The sequence below is a fragment of the Ochotona princeps genome, chromosome 14, assembly GCF_030435755.1.
Source record: "Ochotona princeps isolate mOchPri1 chromosome 14, mOchPri1.hap1, whole genome shotgun sequence".
In the NCBI taxonomy this organism is placed as follows: domain Eukaryota; kingdom Metazoa; phylum Chordata; class Mammalia; order Lagomorpha; family Ochotonidae; genus Ochotona; species Ochotona princeps.
Window position 1 is genome coordinate 55787107 of NC_080845.1, and position 18891 is coordinate 55805997.

General features: G+C 41.9%; 1 protein-coding gene across 6 annotated transcripts in view; it reads left to right on the forward strand.

The window, feature by feature from the left end:
• AGTPBP1 (ATP/GTP binding carboxypeptidase 1) overlaps positions 1 to 18891 on the forward strand; it is a 180809-nt gene that overhangs the window by 101905 nt on the left and 60013 nt on the right. For all 6 annotated transcript variants that reach the window (XM_058672392.1, XM_058672394.1, XM_058672396.1 and 3 more), the window contains 5 exons: positions 1552 to 1668; positions 5588 to 6303; positions 16679 to 16762; positions 17657 to 17743; positions 17842 to 17990. In XM_058672392.1, the coding sequence (XP_058528375.1) occupies positions 1552 to 1668; positions 5588 to 6303; positions 16679 to 16762; positions 17657 to 17743; positions 17842 to 17990 (1153 nt within the window). The remainder of the gene's footprint in view (positions 1 to 1551; positions 1669 to 5587; positions 6304 to 16678; positions 16763 to 17656; positions 17744 to 17841; positions 17991 to 18891) is intronic.

Consider the following 18891-nt stretch of genomic DNA (forward strand, 5'->3'; position numbering starts at 1 on the left):
TATAGTAAGTTTTAAATCCTCATGGTTCTTACAGGAGCTACATGATACAAGCACGTGAAAAAATAGACCTAGAGAGGTAATATAGCTTACTTGGGGTGGGGCCTGAATTCAGTGTCTGCACTGAAATACAAGCTGTTCTTTTTCCTCAAGGACTGTAGGACTTTTGAGTTTTGGAGGTTGCTGAGCTGTGTTATCTTTTTTTTTCATTGTTGTGTATGCATATTATTTTCAATGTGTTATATCTGGACTTTGCTTAGTTTTTTGTCTGAAGCCTGTCACTGATTTCCTGTGTTGAGTGACAGGGCCTGTCACTTGGATGGAAGATCTTTTTCTCTTTGCCTCCTTCTCTCTGTATATCTGCCTTTCCAGTGGAAATAATTTTTTTTTTAAGAAATAATAGTTAAATTCCTGTAAATGAAGTAATAAATACGTAGTATGGTTTTCCTCTTAATTTATTAATATGTATTAATGTAGCTAAACTTATATACATGTGTGTGAAGAAGGACATTTTGAAGATTGAAACATAGAAGAATAAATTAGTTTTAAGGCTGATGAATAATTGGTAGTAAGATAAATGAGAATTAAAAATGAATGCCAGTTGAAAATTAGTAAGTCTTAATGTCTTTTCTGAGGTCAACAGATGTAGTGTGAGTTTGTATTTGTGCAAGGCCAGGGTCCTTGAGGTCCTAGATTAGCACCAGCTTGGATAGTTCCTTTCCAGCAGGAACACCCTGTTATAAGGAGTAAATGGACCAGATTCATCCTGGATATGGACTTTGTTTCTCTAAAAAACATACTCTTCGTTTAAATTCACCTTTCTTTTTCCCAGAGGGGCCTGGAGATCATTCCTGGCTGGTTTTCCGGTGTGAATGTTTTCCTCCTGATAAACAGTGAATGGTGACACTGAAGTGCTCTCAGGGCTTTGCTTGCCTGCCAATGCAGATGTGATTACTTACCTCAGCTCCTTAGCTGTCGCTGAGGCAGTGCATCCTCCTGGCCAGCAGGTGCATCCTGGGACCACACTGGGCACACTGTTCCCTTCCTTCAGGATGTGTGGTTTTAAGCAAGCTGCTTCTCTGCGTCTCATTTTCTTGATCAGTTTAATGGAGGTAATGATACTATGTTTTGCTTGTTCTTATGAAGATTAATTGGGGTAATATGATTCACATGTTTTCAGTGCTCAGTGTGTCATTACTGCCATCATATGTGCGTGTTTTTTTTCAGCTTTATTTTCTTCAGTTTTATTGCCTTTTGATATGAGCGAAATGAAGACAGTGAGGAGACTGAGGAGAGAATACTAAAGTCTTGTTCTGGCCACAGGTAGTTCTCTTGAGGAGGCAGATACACTATGATATCAAAATAATGACCACAACAATACAAAAATAACAAATGAATTTGAATTTTCATGGAAATTAATGATGATGTTTATATTCAGTGATATGTGCTAATTGCATTTAATTGATTATTTGGAACATTTTAACTAAGTGGTTTTGGTCATTTCAATTTTTTTTTTTTTGGTAAACTGATGATCATTTTCTTTTTGTATTTCAGAATGATGATATTGAAACAGACATTAACAAACTAAAGCCCCAGCAAGAGCCTGGACGAACAATTGAAGAACTAAAAATGTATGAACACCTTTTCCCTGAGCTTGTTGATGATTTTCAGGTATAAATATAGATAATTACAGATAACATGGAAAATTAACAAGTGATTGTAGTGAAAAAACTATATTTTCCTCCTTTTTCTGTAATTTTCGTATTCTGCTTTTCGTGTTGTATTTCCAAGTAATGTTAAAATAATTCCACCATCGTTCTGAATTGCAAGCTGCTTTTTTAAAATTGCGTTTTTTTTAAAAAGTCTGTCTTTTGCTGTTTTGATTCTTCACTTTTAATGCATAGATTTTTTTTTTTTACTCCTTTAAAATAATGTGTTGAATTCTTGCTGTAAGATTTGTTGCAGTCTCTCTTGTATCAGGTGTGTTTAAGGAGAGGTGGGGACTAAACTGTGCTGAATTAAAAATGGAGTCTGTGTGTGTGTGGATTTGTTTTACCCCCCAGTAGTTAACCTTGGTGAGGGTTGGGAGAAGACAGAAGATGACAGTGTAATACCTTAAATTAATTTACACAGAGAAAAGATCTTAGAATTTTGTGTGTGAGTTGATGTTATTTATTTATTTCTGAGAGAGGAGAGAAAAGAGGAGAACAAGAATCCGCATGTGTGCTGGTTGACAGTGGACTGGGCCAGGTGTACTGGGCAGCACATGTCCAGTGTGCGTGGCAGGAAGCAGCCGCTTGAGCTGTGACCACTGCCTCCCAGCTTCTGGCAGGAGGTTGGAGTCAGGAGGTGGAGGCTGGCCTCAAGCCTCTGCATTCAGGTTTGAGTTGTGGGTGTCGTGACCAGCGTCTCACCTGTCAGGACGCGTGCTTGCCCTGAAGTAACTTCTTACTAACATTTCTCACCTTTCATTGTTTATTTGTTATTTATTTATTTATTTATTCATTTATTTATTTATATTTTTTTGTTTTTTACTTGGAAGTCTGAGTTACAGAGAGGGAGATGCAGAAGATCTTCCAACCACTGATTTACTGTCCAGATGACCACAATGGCTAGAGCTAGACTGGTCTGAAGCCGGGTACCAGGAGCTGCTGCTGAGTCTGCCATGTGGGTTGCAGGTGTTTAAGTAATTGGGCCATCTTCGGCTGCTTTCCCAGGTGCATTAGCAGGAAGCTGGATAGAAATGGAGCACTAGGACACAAATCGGCATCCATATACAGGATGCCGGCATTGCAGGTGGTCGTTCTGTTTACCGCGCCACTATGTTGACCTCAGAAGCAAGTTATTTTAAAAGCTGTCTAAATTTTAGTAGTACATATACTCCAGGACTTGGGCCTTCCTCTGCTGTCTTCTGGGCCGCTAGCAGAGAGCTAGATGGGAAGTGGAGCAGCTAGGACATAAACTGACACCTGTATGGGATGCTGGTGCCACAAGGTGGAGGATTATCCAGCTAGGCCACTGGGCTGGCTCCCCTTCCATTGTAGATGAGTATAATCATTCTCTCTGGATTACATAGCAAGGGCAGTTGATTCTGTGACTGTCAGTAGGTCTACATCTTCTCACTTTGTTGTTGACCTGTAGTAGGCCTTTGGTTAAGTCCGTAGGACTTAAAGGGTAAAATACAGAATATGAACTAAATAATGTTGAAAATTTATTTGGCCCTTAGCCAAACCCTTTGCTTCTCAAACTCTGTATGTGCGATTCCTACTTGCTTAAATAAAAAGTCTGAAACATGAGATTATAAATGAGAAATTCAAAACTGTGTGTGGGGGATAGATATCGGCTAGGGTCTTGGATTTCTCTTGAGTTTCTCGTTGGGAACTTAAGAACCTTGGATAAATACAAGAGGGAACAACTCGCATAGATTTGCAACATATAAGGAGGTACTTTGAAATCAAGGGTGATAGATAAGATGGCAGGGATGAAGGAGATATTTGGTGAAAGAAAAGCTAGAGGGCCTGGCTTTGTGGTGTGCTAAGTTAAGCCACTGCTTGCAATGCTGGTAATCCTGGGTGCTCTGCTTCCAATCCAGTCTCCTGCCAATGTCCTTGAGAAGGATGGCCCACGTGCTAGACCTCTGCCTCCCACGTGGGAGACAAGCGTGGAGCTCATGACTCCTGACTCTGGGAGCCTTTATGAAAGGATCTTGTCATGCATTTAAAGCTGTGGCTTAAAAAATGCTGTTTACTCCTAGTCACAATTATAGTTTTATTTTTTTCTTATTTCTGGATGGCAAAGTGTTCAAAGTGTCAACATTCTTCATTTTCACACTTTTGAAAATATATCTTTGGAAGCATGATGACATTTACCATATGAATTTTTAGTTTTTTTCTTTTCCTTCTCTTTCAAATTTGATTTTAAATTTTGATGAAGTTATCTTTTAGTTATAATTTCAACAGACATTTTGAAGTCTACTTCTATTTGCAATAGTCGGAAACTTACCAGGACCTTTGCTTCCTTTAATGACAAAAAGAAACAGGAGGACAAATGTGCAGTGCTGAGGCCGCGTCCGTCACCAGAGGAAAAACCTCCCCACGTTGGAGTCCTGGTTCCTCTACCTCTCCTCCTGTGTCCTGCCAGTGGGCACCCTGGGAGGGGCTGGGGGATGGCCTCAGATGTTAAGTCCCTGTCATCCGTGTTGGAGGCTTGTTGGAGTTAAGGTCCAAACTTGGCTTGAGCACGGCCCAGCTCAGAGGTGCCAACTGGAAGGCCAAAGATGGACTGCTATTCTGTCTCTGCCTTTGAACTGAACTGAAATTAAATCACTGGAAGTAACTTAAAAAGAAACCTAGAGTGTTTTTAGCTATAGTCACTTTCCAATCCGGTTTACATGGTTTTCATTTCTATTTTAACTTTGGAAAAAACATCATTGATGTATGTACATTTTTACTAGCTTAAAAATTTTTGTTTTCATCTCTGCAAAAATACTTTTGTAATTGTTCTTGAAAGTTGTTCTCCTTTTTGTCTAGCTATTCTTTGAAAACCAGCTTAGTTGAGATCCAGTTTAAATGTAATACATAACATTTAAGTCTGGTGAGTTTTGACATACTTATACAACACGTGACTATCACCCTGATGAAGAACAAGGCTGATTCTCTTGTCCCCAGAAGTTTCCTCGGATTCCTTCATGTCTTCCCTGGCACTACTGGTCTGCTTTCCGTCACTGTAGCATTCCATCTATCCCAGTACTTTTGTAGATGAAATCATGTGGCATTTACACTTGTGTCTGAGATTTCTTTTGCTCAGCGATGATTTTGAGATATACCCAACTTCTGAGTGTTGCAGCCCCTATAGTTTTGTCCTTTCATTAATTAGATTGGTGCCAGTATTTGTGTACCAACCTTTTGGTGGAAACATGCCTTCCTTTCTGTTGGGCAAATAGCCGAGTGGCATTCATGCTACGTGTGTTTTTACTGTGTAAGGAACAGTTAGTTGGTGGTGGTTCTTTAGGGAGCTTTGCTGTCTGGTGACCTGCAGTTTCACAGTAGTGTTGATAGTGTTTGGATTCTGTATGTTATCTCATAGAATCAGAAAGACAGTTTCTTCTTTGGTTACCTCCTTATCCCCTTTTTGTTCTCCCTTCTTTGTGTAGTTCTCGCTGCATTTAAAACTGCTTACTGTCTTCCATGTTTTTTTAACCACTTATTTTTAATGCTATTTCTCTGTGCTGCGTTCAGAAAATTTCATCAGAGTATCCACTCGATATTTAATTTTGGATGGTAGCTTAACATATGCTTTATCAATCTTTAATATCTTCAGCATTTTCTGACTCCAGGACTTGTATGCTGGAAGTCCTGTTTCTGGAATGCCACTAGAAGAAGAAAGTGTGATATTTGTCATGGTTAAATATTTTTTTGTTTTTCATTAGTGAAATCCAAGCATACTGTGTTTTATCTATTTTTAAAATGTTTCAAATGTTAAATTTGAAGCAAAATATTAAGTGAATGATTCTGTTTTTGTTAATATCTCTTAATATTTGCAGCTAAAAAAATTTGCAGATAAAAGGTTGGACTTTTTTTTTTTTTTTAAGGGCTATGATTTAATCTCCAAAGAACCAAAGCCTTTTCTGTTTGAGGGGAAAGTTCGAGGTCCTATTGTCGTTCCCACCGCAGGAGAGGAGGCTTCTGGGAGTTCTGGCAGTTCAAGAAGAGGCGGTGCCGCAAAGGAGAGCGCATCACCTCGGGGAGAGGAAGGTGACAGGAAACCTGCCGCGACGGCTGGAGCCAAAGAAGACAGGAAAGGGAGTGAGCGAGCATTGCAGCAGCAGCTGGGTGATCCAAGCAGAACTGCCCCATCAGCCCCCGGCTTCAACAGTGACCTCGTGAAGGCCTTGGACAGGATTACTTTGCAGAATATGCCCTCTGAGACCGCCCCGGGGCTCACCGCTGGTATGAAGAAGGACTACAACCTCCCTCTCACCGTCCTCTCGTGCGCCAAAGTCTGCCCGCACGTGTCCTCCTGCGGGAATTCTCTCTTCGAGGGAAGAGCGGTTCAGCTGGGGAAGCTGTGCTGTACCGGTGTGGGGGCTGAAGATGACGAGGATACGGAGTCTAATTCCTCTGTGGATCAGGCGTCAGCTGAGTTACCCGAAGGGCCGACGCTGCATGATGCGGAACTGTACATCGAGGTGGTGAAGAGTACGAAGTCTGTCCCGCAGTACTCAGAGGTGGCTTACCCAGATTATTTTGGTCACATACCACCTCCTTTCAAAGAACCAATTTTGGAAAGGCCTTACGGTGTACAGAGGTAAGTGGCAGCTTTCTTTCCCTTCCAATGAAGATGGAAATGACTCTGAATTAAAGTTACTGTCATTTTTAAAAAATCCTGCTTTGAAGACTTTGCCTCATACTCATATTTTCCTTGTTAAGTTGCCCTTTATTTCCCAAGCTTGTTGTGTATTGAAATGAAGCCAGAATAATAAACCTGACCAGTGGATAATACAGGGATGTTCTATTTAGAGTGAATCTCAGTATATGAATGTGAATTATTATCATGTGTGCCTGATTGAGGTGTATGATTTGAGAACAAGTTATAAATGAAGAAATGTGGCAGTTTTGTTTTGTGATAAGATTTAAATGATGCTTTTATTTGAGAGACAGGAAAGGGAGATGGGATTTCCATGTGCTGGTTCACCCCCAAATGTTTATAACTGCTAGGTCTGGGCCAGGCTTAAGCCAGGAGCCTGAAATTCAATGTGGGGTTCCTTGTTTGGTGGGAAGACTCAGGCAACCTGAGCCATCACTTGGCATCTCCCAGGGTCTGCATTAATACTACACAAAGATGAAGAATGAAACTTGGGCTTGAACCCATGTAGTCCTGTATAAGAAATGGGTGTGTTAACTGCTATCCTTAAGGCTAGGTCAAATGCCTGTCCCAAATTTTGGAATTTTAGTTGGAAACATACAGTGCAAAATTTAGGATCCATAAAAGCAGTAACTAATATTGTTGTATATTACCAGCTAGTATGTCGTTGGCATATAAAAATACATCTTTTGGCATATCTGGACTATTTTTGATGATTATGGTTAAAGCTTGGTGGTGATGACTTACCGGAGTGTAAGAAATATTGGTGTGATCTTTTTATGAGTATAATGTATGATGAACAGGAAGACCTGGCTGTGGATATTTGATTTTCCTTATACTATGAACTCCTTTTGGAACAACAGTCATTTTTTTGTTATTTGTTTGCTTTAACTTACAGCAAGTGGTATGAGTTTTTAAATTTTATTTTTACTCAGCAACTTAGTATACATTTAGTCTGCCAGTTAGCTCCTGTGTCTACAGGTGCGGAACCCCTGTATTCCTCTCAAGGGAGGCCCCTTCTGGGAGGAGACTCTCCCTGTGGACAAGTTGTCATCTCTCAGGATGGAGTTCTTGGGATGTGGCAGAAATTTTCAGCTGATTCTATGTTTCCCAGGAGAAGGAGTGGAAGGGTCTTGGAGGAAGGTGATGGGAGCAGAAGTGGCCCGGTTAACTGTACCCCTTGTGTCCATTGCTGGACTTTGTTCTCTCTGTCACCTCCAGGCTGTTCAGGCTTCCAAGTCCTAATCTCCTGTTGGTGAAATGTTACACTGAGGACTTGGCAGTGGTGCAGAGTAAGTAGTTACAAGCTATGGTTGCCAGTTGGCTATTTCAGACTCCATGTGTCTAGGAATAGCAGATAGATGAACCATGACCACTTGATACAAGTAATCGGCTCAGCTCAGCTAGAGATGGGGCTGCTGTTGCCCAGTGGCAATAGGGTGAATATGTGGGGATTTCTGGTGACCCAGTTATTTTGACTGTTGCTACTCGCTTGCCAAATTGAAGCTGTGAATGAATACAGGCATCCTGAAATGAGAGTGGTCAAGGTGCAGACCCCTCGGGAGTAAGGGCTTGAGTCGCTGCGTCTGACGTCCGAGCAGGAGCTGTAAGTGATAGGTGGTAGGTGAGAGGGACTTAGGTAGATCCTGGCAGTCCTGTGACAGGTACGCTGATAGGGATGTGGTATGTCCTGCTGTTTCTCTTCTGAATTGCCTCTTGGGCCTCATCCCTGACCAGCACAGGTACCGGCTCACAAGTGTGTCTCCCGGTGTGGTGTGATTCTGTTAGTCAGGGACTCTTTCTCCTGATGTCAGCCTGCCTGCTGTGGCAAGCCCTCCTCAGGACCCTGCTCTCCATCCCAGTCTCCCCTGTGTTTTCCAAGTAGGTCTCTCTACACCTCATGGTGCCTCGGAGGGACCGAACTGACACACTTTGCATGGCTCAGAAAAGAATGCAACCCGAATTTTCTCCTTTTCGGGATCATCACTACTTTACTTCTCCCAAGAGAAAGATGTCGTCTTGTCTGCAGAAGGCACTTGCCCAGTTTTAAGCGCTCTTTAAACCCCGACAGCAGTTTCCCCATTAAATTAACCTCAAACCCGAAGTGTTTCCCTCTTCTAACCAGCTTGTGTACCTGAAGTGGGGTTAGAGTGGAGAGGACAGTGGGACAGAGGTGTAGCTTTTGCAGAAATCTTTCCTTTTCAGCCTTAATTGTACCACCTAGGGTCCTCCTTGTTTCCCATCATGGTGCTGGTTGTGAAAGCATTCATCAATCAAGTCTTTTAAGTATTTACTCATTGGTTAAGAGAGGACATGTTAGCTGCCAAAAGTCTGGCCGTTCAGCATTGGATAAGCAGGACTGACTCTTCAGGTGCTGTGGATACCAGTCCATAAGGAAACTTGGTGGATGGGGACACCAGACCATAAGGAAACTGCAGATAGATGGAGGCTGGTAGGAGTTACATCGTGCAGGAGGAGCGCTCGCCCCGGGATGGTGACCTCTTCCCCCCCAGCAGGTGTTTCTGTCTCTGGCTCTGTCCTCGCCTGACCAGCCTGGTGTTTGTTGAGCCTGCTGCTTCAGCACAGCCTGAGCTCTGCTGCCTCTGTCCCCAGCACTGGGCTTGTCCTGACGGTCAGGAAATTTATAGCAACCAACTCCCTCCTCTCAATCATTGTGATGCATTTTCTCCCCCTGTTTCTGAAACACAGGTGGTAGAATTTCTCTACTGATCAGAGTCCAGTCTTGCCCTTCCAAGGGCCACCTGTGGGATATTTGTTAAAATATCTGCCTGTGTACACAGTGTGGAGTACCACCAAACCTTCTGCAGCTCAAACAGCATCTTTAAGATGGGTCTTTGGGGTTTGGGGATGAAGAGTATGAGGAAGGTGTCAGTGTGCATGTCTTACAGAAAGGGACGTTAGTGTGCAAGTCAGTGACAGAGCAGCGACTCAGCAAAGGGAAACTACCCGCTGGTCTGTGCTTCTTCCTAGAAACTTTGCAGGGAGAAAAACAAGAGTTTGGTTCCAAAATACCCTTTAAGGTCGAGTGACCTATGTGTATCCAGAAGTTTCAAACATTGGTTTTTCTATACAGACTTTCCTCTCGAGTTTTGTGACCTTGATAAAGGCACTGTTTTTACCTTCTGATTCGTTTTTTTAAAAATAGAAATAAATTGTCATTTTTGAAACATCCTAACACATTCTTGTTAGTTTCTCATCACATAATTTGGGAAATGGTAACTTTAATCAAATTTGACTGATTATATACTCTATGTTGTTCAAAATGCCTTTTGTCCTACTTGTTTTTCTATGTCATATTTGCCACAGTGTCCATGAATAGCAGGTACTTGATGTAAGTTTGAATTTAGCTGTATTTTAAGATGTGCGTGTAGCCTGGAGAATGATGGGGCTGATGGGGCCAGAGCTTCATAAGTCAATAGAGTAATAGGATTCAGTTAAAACTTTAGATATATAGACATTTCCTCAGCGACAATTAATTAATGGGCCAATTTTGTGGCATAGTGGGTTAAGCTACTGTCTCTGATGCTGGCATCCCTCTAGGTGTTGGTTCAAGTCCCGGCTGCTCTGCTTTGGATCCAGCTCCATGCTAATGTGCCTGGGAAAGCAGTGGAAGGTGGCGTACATCCTTGGGCCCAGGCACCCGTGTGGGAGTCCTGGGAGAAATTCCTGGTTGCAGCATTGCAGTCATGTGGAGAGTGAACCAACAGATGGAAGGCTTCCCTCTGTCTCTTTCTTCTTCTGTATGTCTCTGCCTTAGCTATAATCTCTGGGAGCATATTTCTATTTAAAACAGTTTACGGATCATCTGGTAGATGACAGTGACTTGGCCCTTCTCCTTATTTTGCACGGACTTTGTACGGATCTGGTTTCTGTGGACATTGTGAACCAAAACCTTGCGGTGCTCAGAGGTGTATAGCTCAAAGCTTCCTCTTATTCAATTTTTTAAACTTGATACTTGTAACTAATGTGCATAAGGTCTTCTGCAACTTTTTTTTAAAAAGATTTATTGATGTTTATTGGAGAGGTAGATTTAGAGAGAGAAGGAGAAAGAGGGAGAAATATCTGTCCATTGGTTCCCTCCCCAAGTGACCACAGTGGCCGGAACTGAGCCGATCTGAAGCCAGGAGCCAGAAGATTCTTCCAGGTCTCTCACACAGGTACAGGGTTCTAGGGCCTTGGGTCATCCTTGACTGCTTTCCCAGGCCACAAGAAGGGAGCTGGGTGGGAAGCAAAACAGATGGGACATGAACTGGAGCCCATATTTGATCCTGGTGGATGCAGGGCAAGGATTTAGCCACTAGGCTATCATATAGGGCCCTTTCTGCAACCTTTTCTTTTTTTCTTTTCTTTTTTTTTAAGTAAATGATGAGCATTGTGTGAGTTACTTGCTAATTTTATCCTAATCCCTTTCTCAATGCAGTGACATTGTACATCAAGGAAGATTTAGTGCTGTATCACTTGGGAGAGAAAGCAGGCCTAAAACTCCTTAAAATCAGTCAGTAGAAATACCCTTTTGCTACCTTGGTCTTCTACCCTGGGGTCCTCGGTTCTTGTTTGTGGTCTCTGATCTTTTTGGAGGAATATTTTATATAACATGACTAAAGATTCGCCGAAAGGTCTCAGCTGGGATGGGCTTTTGGCCTGGCAGCTAAAACACCAGCTGGGACACCTGTGCCCTCTTGGAGCACCTGTGTTCCATCCCCATCTCTACCTTTATGCTCGGTTCCTGTTCTTGCCGACTCTGGGAGGCAGTGATGATGGCTCCCGCTGCTCATGTGGGGGCCCTACACGGAGTTCCTGCTTCTCTCCGTAACCTGGGCCCATACCTAGCCAGTGTGGCACTAAGTGGAGTGCACTAATTCAGTCTCTCCTTTTCGCTTTCAGTTTCTCAAGTCAATTTTTTTTTAATTTTAAGAAGAAAAAACTATAAGGGAAGATATTATCAGCCGTATCGTTGGTAGACTCAGAGGCACTTGGATGTGCTTGAGAGACTCTTAGTGCTGGCCAAGGATTTTATTACCAAGAGGGAGCCTCACAGACTACTCCCTCACAGGAGAAGGTCCAGGATCACTTGTGCGTGCGTGTGTGTCCATCCACAGGAGGAAAACAGGCCGGGGCTGTACCCATCTTATGCAAGGGAATGGAAGACAACGGGAAAAGGCAACAGCTGCTTGTGCGTGTCAGGCACTGACACCTGCACATTGAGATGAGCTTAGGGTGTCCTGGGTGTTCCAGGTGGGGCATCAGCTTGAGCCAGGGCAGCAGCTCCAGCAGTGTGGTCGTCATGGGGTCACTTGTGCTCACCCTGACACAGATAAAATACTAAGATTTAAAAAAAAAACTTGTTGTGAATATGCTGATGATTACATAAACCCTTATTTTTTAAGTTAGATTTAAGAATTAAAGTAAAACATCTCAAAGTGTGCTTAAGATTTCTATTTTTCTGTTTTCCTACTGCAAAGAATTAGAATATAAAAAAGAAGGAAGGTAACCTAGCATCAGAATTTCTTTTCTATTATTTTTTGTGTGTCAAAAATTACCTTTAATAATATATTTTATTAAGATTATAGTCCAATACATATTGCCTGTTTTAAAAGCCATTTAACATATTTCTCAAAAAGAGATTCGTCCAATAACAAAAAGGAAACGCAGTGACTCTTAACTGCACAATGTGCCCAATTTCATACGGAATAAAAGACATGCAAATGGAAATGTGATATTATTCCTATACAGCAAATGAGCTACAATCCAGAAGTGTAACAGCACATTATATTGATGAGGCTGGGGGGAAAAAACAGTCCAGCCTTGCATACAGTTAGGGTGGGAGTCAGTGAATACTACCCTTGCAGAGGACAGTCTCTTGTAGTCTGTCAAAAATCATGTGCAAATGCACCCTTACAGTGTACGTGACATATGTAAGAAATGATCAGAGGCTTTTGTAGCAGCAGTACTTTGAGAAATAACGCAAATGCCCATCAGCAGAAACCAGTTAAACAAATTTTGGCACGTTCGATTTTATGAGTATTATGCCTTGGTTGAACCCAAAAAGGCCTCTCCTTGCACTAGAGGAAGGAGCTGTTAAGGTGTAATAGAGAAATAAGCAGCCTGCTGGTTTGATGGCTGCCTAGGCTTTGTATCTGAAACAGAGCAACTTTACCTTTTCCTCCAAAAGGTCTGAAAGGAAATTAACCAGAGGCAGATGTAGGTTGTGTTGAAAATGAAACGTTTTTTCACTTTAGGCTTTCGTCATGTTTAATTTTTATGTAATGTGAACATTTTACCTTATCTGGACATTTTAAATTGCAGAAGCAAATAATGCAGGTCAAGCTGTGGATTGTTTTATCTTGGGTTTTAGAAGGTCATGGGAAAGCAGGAGTATTTCTGGAATTGAGGCAGCAGTAGAAGCAGGGGTAGGAGCAAACACAGGAGATAATTTCTAGGAGCTTTTTAATAGATCAAACAAGATTCACTAATAGGCATTTTGTATTGCAGCCTATGTTTGAGTATAAAGTGTGCCCCTCAGGGCTGCAACAGTTCTTATTTTACGAAAGAATATGCTGCAGCTTAGTATTGCCAGATCACTGACTGAGTTTTTGAGTGGCCACTACAAGGGCAGCGTCAAGGTCCCAGCCCTGATGTGGACCCTGAGCCCATCCTGTTATCCACACATATGAGGTGATCATGTGTGTGTGTGGTTATAATGTACTGTGTGTGAAGAATAGTGTTTTGCATTTTTTTACACAAGATACAGATAATGATATGAACTACCAAAGAACATGGTTATATCATTGGCAGCATCTTCCATAATATCCAGAGTGGTTCACTGAGTGTTTCTGTATAGTGTTGCTTCATGGTTGGAAACCTAACACAGCCCTTTGGCTGGTGGTAACATTTCACGTGATCTGAGTATGGTCTGCCTGGGCTGCTCATTGTCCACACTGCCCTCCATAAATTACTTCCTTCTGGGCCAAGTCTTTGCCATATGTTGGGTATCAGTAAAGCTTGAGGATGTATGAGAATACCTGGACAGTGTTGGTTGTTTGATTTTTGACTAGAAAACCACACACACGTGGGCTTCTGGGATAAAGGAGGGATTGACTTTCTTTTGTGAAGTTGAACTACTGAAAACAAATACATGCCTGAATAAAAGACCCTTTCCCCTCCTTAGTGAAGAGGGCCTAGAACAGAGCAAAGATTTTTCTCAAATATTAATTTTCATCTACTCAACATATTTAAAAGGTGCTAATGCCCCCAGATATAGTGGTAGAGGTAAAAAAATTAGTGTTCATCAGGCCATATTCAGCTTGAACATGATTTTGGCTTAACTTATAGTGTGATTTTTTCTGTCTTTTTTTTTTTTTTAACTGCCAGTGTTTTAAATTTGAGAGATTCCACGTAGAATAAAAGTTTTTCAAAAACATTAGGCATGGGCCCATGTGATGGTACAATGGCTCAATGGCTAAATCCTTACCTTGCAAGCACCAGGATCCCATATGGATATCATTTCCTGTTCCAGCTGCTCCTTTCCCATCCAGCTCCCCGCTTGTGGCCTGGGAAAGCAGTGGAGGATGGCTCAAAGCCTTGGGATTCTCTACCTGCGTGGGAATCCTGGAAGATGCTTCTGACTTCTGGCTCCTGGCTCTGGATCCATTTAGCTTCTGCCATTGCAGCTGCTTGGGGGGAGTGAACCAGCCAATGGAAGATCTTTTTGTCTATCCTTGTTTCCATAAGTCTGATCTGCCTTTCCAATAAAAGTCAGTAAGTCTTTAAAAATAAATCAGACATGACAACATTAAACTCTGATTCCTACTTGGCACCAGTCAGCTTGTTGTTTTAGACAGAAACTGGGTTTCCAAGTTTGGTACTGCTAGTGTGCTTTAATCAATTCTCTTACTGTTTTATGTACATATATTAAAAATTAGGTATGTGTGTATGTGGGGAGGTGTATCCTCCAAGTGTTGATTCCTTCTCAAAATGGCCATGACAGCCAGGTCTGTCTGGGCAGGTGGAAGCCAGGAACCCAGAATTCCATCTTAGTCTCCCACATGGGTGGCAGAGGCCTGAGGACCTGGTCATTATCGGCTGCTTTTCCAGGGAGCTGGGTTGAAAGCCGAGATGGTGGACTTGGACCCAGGCCATGTACTGTGGGATGCCAGCATTGTCGTAAGCAGTGGCCTAGGGGCTGCACCGCCATGCCACCCCTACTCTGGTTTTTTTCAAGATTTGTTTATTTTTATTGGTAAGTCAGATATACAGAGAAGAGGCGACACAGAGAAAAAGATCTTCCATCCACTGGTTCACTCCCCAAATGGCCTCCACGGCGGGAGTTGAGCTGATCCAAAGGCAGGAGCCCAGAGCTTCTTCTGGGTCTTGCACGCAGGTGCAGGGTCCCAAGGCTTTGAGCCGTCCTCGACTGCTTTCCCAGGCCACAAGCAGGGAGCTGGATGGGAAGCAGGGCTACTAGGATCAGAACCGGCGCCCATACGGGATTCCAGTGCGTTCAAGGTGAGGACTTTAGCCGCTAGGCCATTGTACCAGGTGCAAGAATGAATTTTATAGCTTAATTTTTTTTTACTAAATCTTTTTTCCTAATAGTTTCTGTGAGTAATGAACTAATTTTTTTTAGAATAAAAATGCATTATGCTTAACTATTTAGTAGGTTAAGAATTTCAGCATTGTGGTTCACGTTTTCCTGGTAATTTATAGTCTTCTGTTAGAATAGGTTCTTGATTTATTTTGAATTTTAAGTTACAGTGTGATGTTGGGCACATTTCTGAACTCTGTGAGTGTGGTGTCTTTTAACTTCTAGGAAGTACCACTGTGCAGGAGAAAGGTTTCAAGTTATCTGAAGTTACAGAGATTTTCAGAGTTTAGTGTGTTCCTGAGATTTTTTTTTTAAACAATTAGTTTGGCATATTTTGTTGTTCTGCACAAGTGTAGACATGACCGTTCTGATCCCCATCACCTGTCTCCAACTGAAACAAGGCAATTTGGAATTTACAGGAGTGTATGCAGCGGACTTCCTCCTCAGGTCATCCTGCAGTAGTGGCTTCCTTCTAGCTGTGCCCTGCAGCTCCAGGCCTTTGGCTCTGAGATCCAGGTCTCTTTCAGCTCCCCTGTAGTTGTTGCTGGTGGTTGTCACCTCTGGGGACTCACGCATTGATAGGGAAGATTGTGGGTTCTGTGCGGGGTTCAGTGGTGGGAGCTTAGGAGTTTTGCAGTGCATGTGTGTTTTTTGGGGGATGATTGAGGAAATTGGCCGGGGGACTCCTGAAGAGAGCTTGTTATTCCCTGACAGGTGTTCACTTCTTTTCCACATATTCCTTCCCAGCACAGAAGAGAGGGTATGCTGTGGAATGTACGAGCTGAATGCGTGTAATTTGAAAGGGAGGCTGACAGAGTCAGATGAAGCGTGAGGTTCTCTCATGTGCTCCCAAACGCTTTCAGTAAGTGCAGCAGAGCAGCAGCAGTCACAGGAACCCAGAACTCAGTCTGGTGTTCCCACGCTGATGGCAGGGACCTGAGTACTCCGGGGGACATCTGGTGACCTCCCCTGCCCCCAGGCTGAGCATCAGCAGCAGGAAAATAGAATTAAAACTTCAGCCAGGCACTCCATTATGTATGTACGTGTCCTAAGTGGTGTCTCATCTACTGTCCCAAATGTCTGCCACTGCATTTGCTTTTGAAAATCTCCCCTCCTCCTTATCGTTTGTCATAATGCTGTTATCATGTACACACAGTGATTTGTCTGAGTTAGATTCAAATCCAGATGATTTTTCTGTAAGAAAGTAGAACAGAAGGGGTGGAGTGCTTGGGACACCTGTGTCCCATATCAGAGAGCCTGTGAGCTCGGCTCTGGGTTCTAGTTTCTGATACTGCATACCCTGGAAGGCGCAGACACTGAGTTCCAGGCTCCTGCCTTGAGCCCGGCCCACCCCTGCATCTTGCCAGGATTCAAGGAGTGAGTGAGCAGACGGGAAGTCTCTGTTTCTTGCCATCACTGTGTCTGTGCTTCTCAAATTAATTTGTTAATTAATAAGGGTAGCCATAACGGACATTGAATAGTTTTTTTTCTGTTGGACTTATGGATATTGTTCTATATGTCTGCTTTCTACAATCGGATTGATAATGATGGGTTATAGTCTTGTATGTTGATATTTTGTACATAAAATACACAGATGGCAAAATGATCATTTTGAGAAATTAAAAATTTTTTTTATTCAAAACTTATTTGGAAGGAAGTTGTACATTGGTATCTGATAATGAATTTTGGTTATATTCTGTTTTATGATTTCAGGACAAAAATTGCCCAAGACATTGAGAGACTAATACATCAGAGTGATATCATAGATCGGGTGGTATATGACCTAGACAATCCAAAGTAAGTCTGGTTTTATTGTAAAATATGGGTTGTTTAATAAAAACATAAGAAACTGTAGTTGACTTTTCTAGCTTATTTTTTTGGGGGAGTGTAATGGTCAATCCCTTTTATTTGCTTAAATTGAATATCACAAGCTTTTGTTTCCTTTAAGGTAAATTGTTAAGAGGTTTAAGGTAGAGATCACAATGTAATGCTGTGTTCTGAAGAAACTGAGGCTAGATAACACTTTTTAAAGGTTTTCACTGGGAAGGTGATTGTTGAAACCCTGTTAAGACTTAGGGTTGAATACTATGGAATGCAGTGCTTAGCAAGGAGAGGAAGCATCTGCCCAGTTTATCTGTAATCTCTCAGTGATTGTGGCCCTTACAGTGCTGTCAGATAAAATTTGGGACTGTCACCAGTATTGGCGTTTTTAGTTTCCTGGTAGAATTTAAGCTCCAGAAGCGAAAGAGTTGAAGAGTTTGTGTTTAAGTTAGAGAAAGTGTTGGTGTTTAATTAGAAAACTCAACAAATACCTTAAGACAGTATCTGGTTACCTGGTAGGCACTCAGTAAATAATAAAATAATGAATATGCAAAATGAAGAAAATGTGTGTCCCTTTTTGGCGCTAATGAAGATAATAGATAATATTATCTGTTGCAAGATTAAAAACACTGTTTTCACTCAAGAATTATATGGTTGATTAGAATTATTATTAGCTCATATGGAGTTTTGAAAGTAACTTTGGTCTTTTCTCTGTTAATCTCAGTTGATACTTTGAATGGGTTTGTTAGGTTCTTTGGTATAAAAAATAACAAGAAAGGTGTTGTGACAATAGTGTTGTTTATTTATTTGTGGTTTGCTCGTTTAAATGCAACATATTTTAGTGTGTTTTCTTTTAAACTTTTTATTTAGTTACACCATTCCAGAGGAAGGAGAAATTTTGAAGTTTAACTCCAAATTTGAGTCTGGGAATCTACGTAAAGTAATTCAAATTAGAAAGTAAGTCATTTCAGGTTTTCTCATTTTGTGTGTGCATAATGTGAAATGTTTCATATTTTTGCTAAATTTCACTAAATTTTGTTGTCTTCTGTTTTCAGAAATGAGTATGATCTTATTCTGAATTCAGATATAAACAGCAATCATTATCATCAGTGGTTTTATTTTGAAGTCAGTGGAATGCGGCCCGGGGTTGCTTACAGATTCAACATCATTAATTGTGAGAAATCCAACAGTCAATTTAATTATGGTAAGAATTTTTTGTTCCTAATGGAGAGGGCATGCAGGCATCTTAGCTGTAGAATAGGAGTCTAAAAGACTATTACCTTTTAGAAATTTTTTATTTTTATATATATTTTATTTTTATTGCAAAGTCAGATAGGAGTCAGAGAGGAGGAGAGATAGAGAGGAATTATCTTTCATCTGATGATTCACTCCCCAAGTGAGTGCAACGGCCGGTGCTGTACTGATCCGAATCCAGGAGCAAGGAGCCAGGAACTTCCTCCAGGTCTCCCACACGGGTGCAGGGTCCCAAGGCTCTGGGTTGTCCTTGATTGCTTTCCCAGGCCACAAGCAGGGAGCTGGATGGGAAGTGCAGCAGCCGGGATTAGACCTGGTGCCCATATGGGATTCCGGTGCATTCAAGGTAAGGACCTTAGCCACTAGGTCACAGCGCCAGGCCCAGTAAGAAGGATCGTGGCCAAAACTAAGGAGCTCTCCTGAGACACTTGGGATTGCATCTCAGAGTTCAGACATAAGAAGACAACAGGTTTGAGAATGCGTCTTTACACTAGTGAATTACATGTACACCTTACATGAAATCTGTAATGCATAACTAATATAGCGACATGTGTCTTGCTGTGCTGCAGAATTCCTGGACTCTAAACTGTGTAAATTTGGGCAAATTGTTTTACAAACTGTTCTACATGTAAAAGAATGAATGCTGTCTTTTTCATCATGTGAGGGAAAAATGAAATATATGAAAATATGTAGGATAATACTTGGGACAAAGTAGTGACTCGATTATGGCTGTTCTTGCTATTCCCAGACATGTGGTAGACACTTGGGAAAAGTGCTGAGGATACATGCTGGCGCGTTCAAGGCGAGGGCTTTAGCCATTAGGCCAGTGCGCCGGGCTCCAAGACTATTAT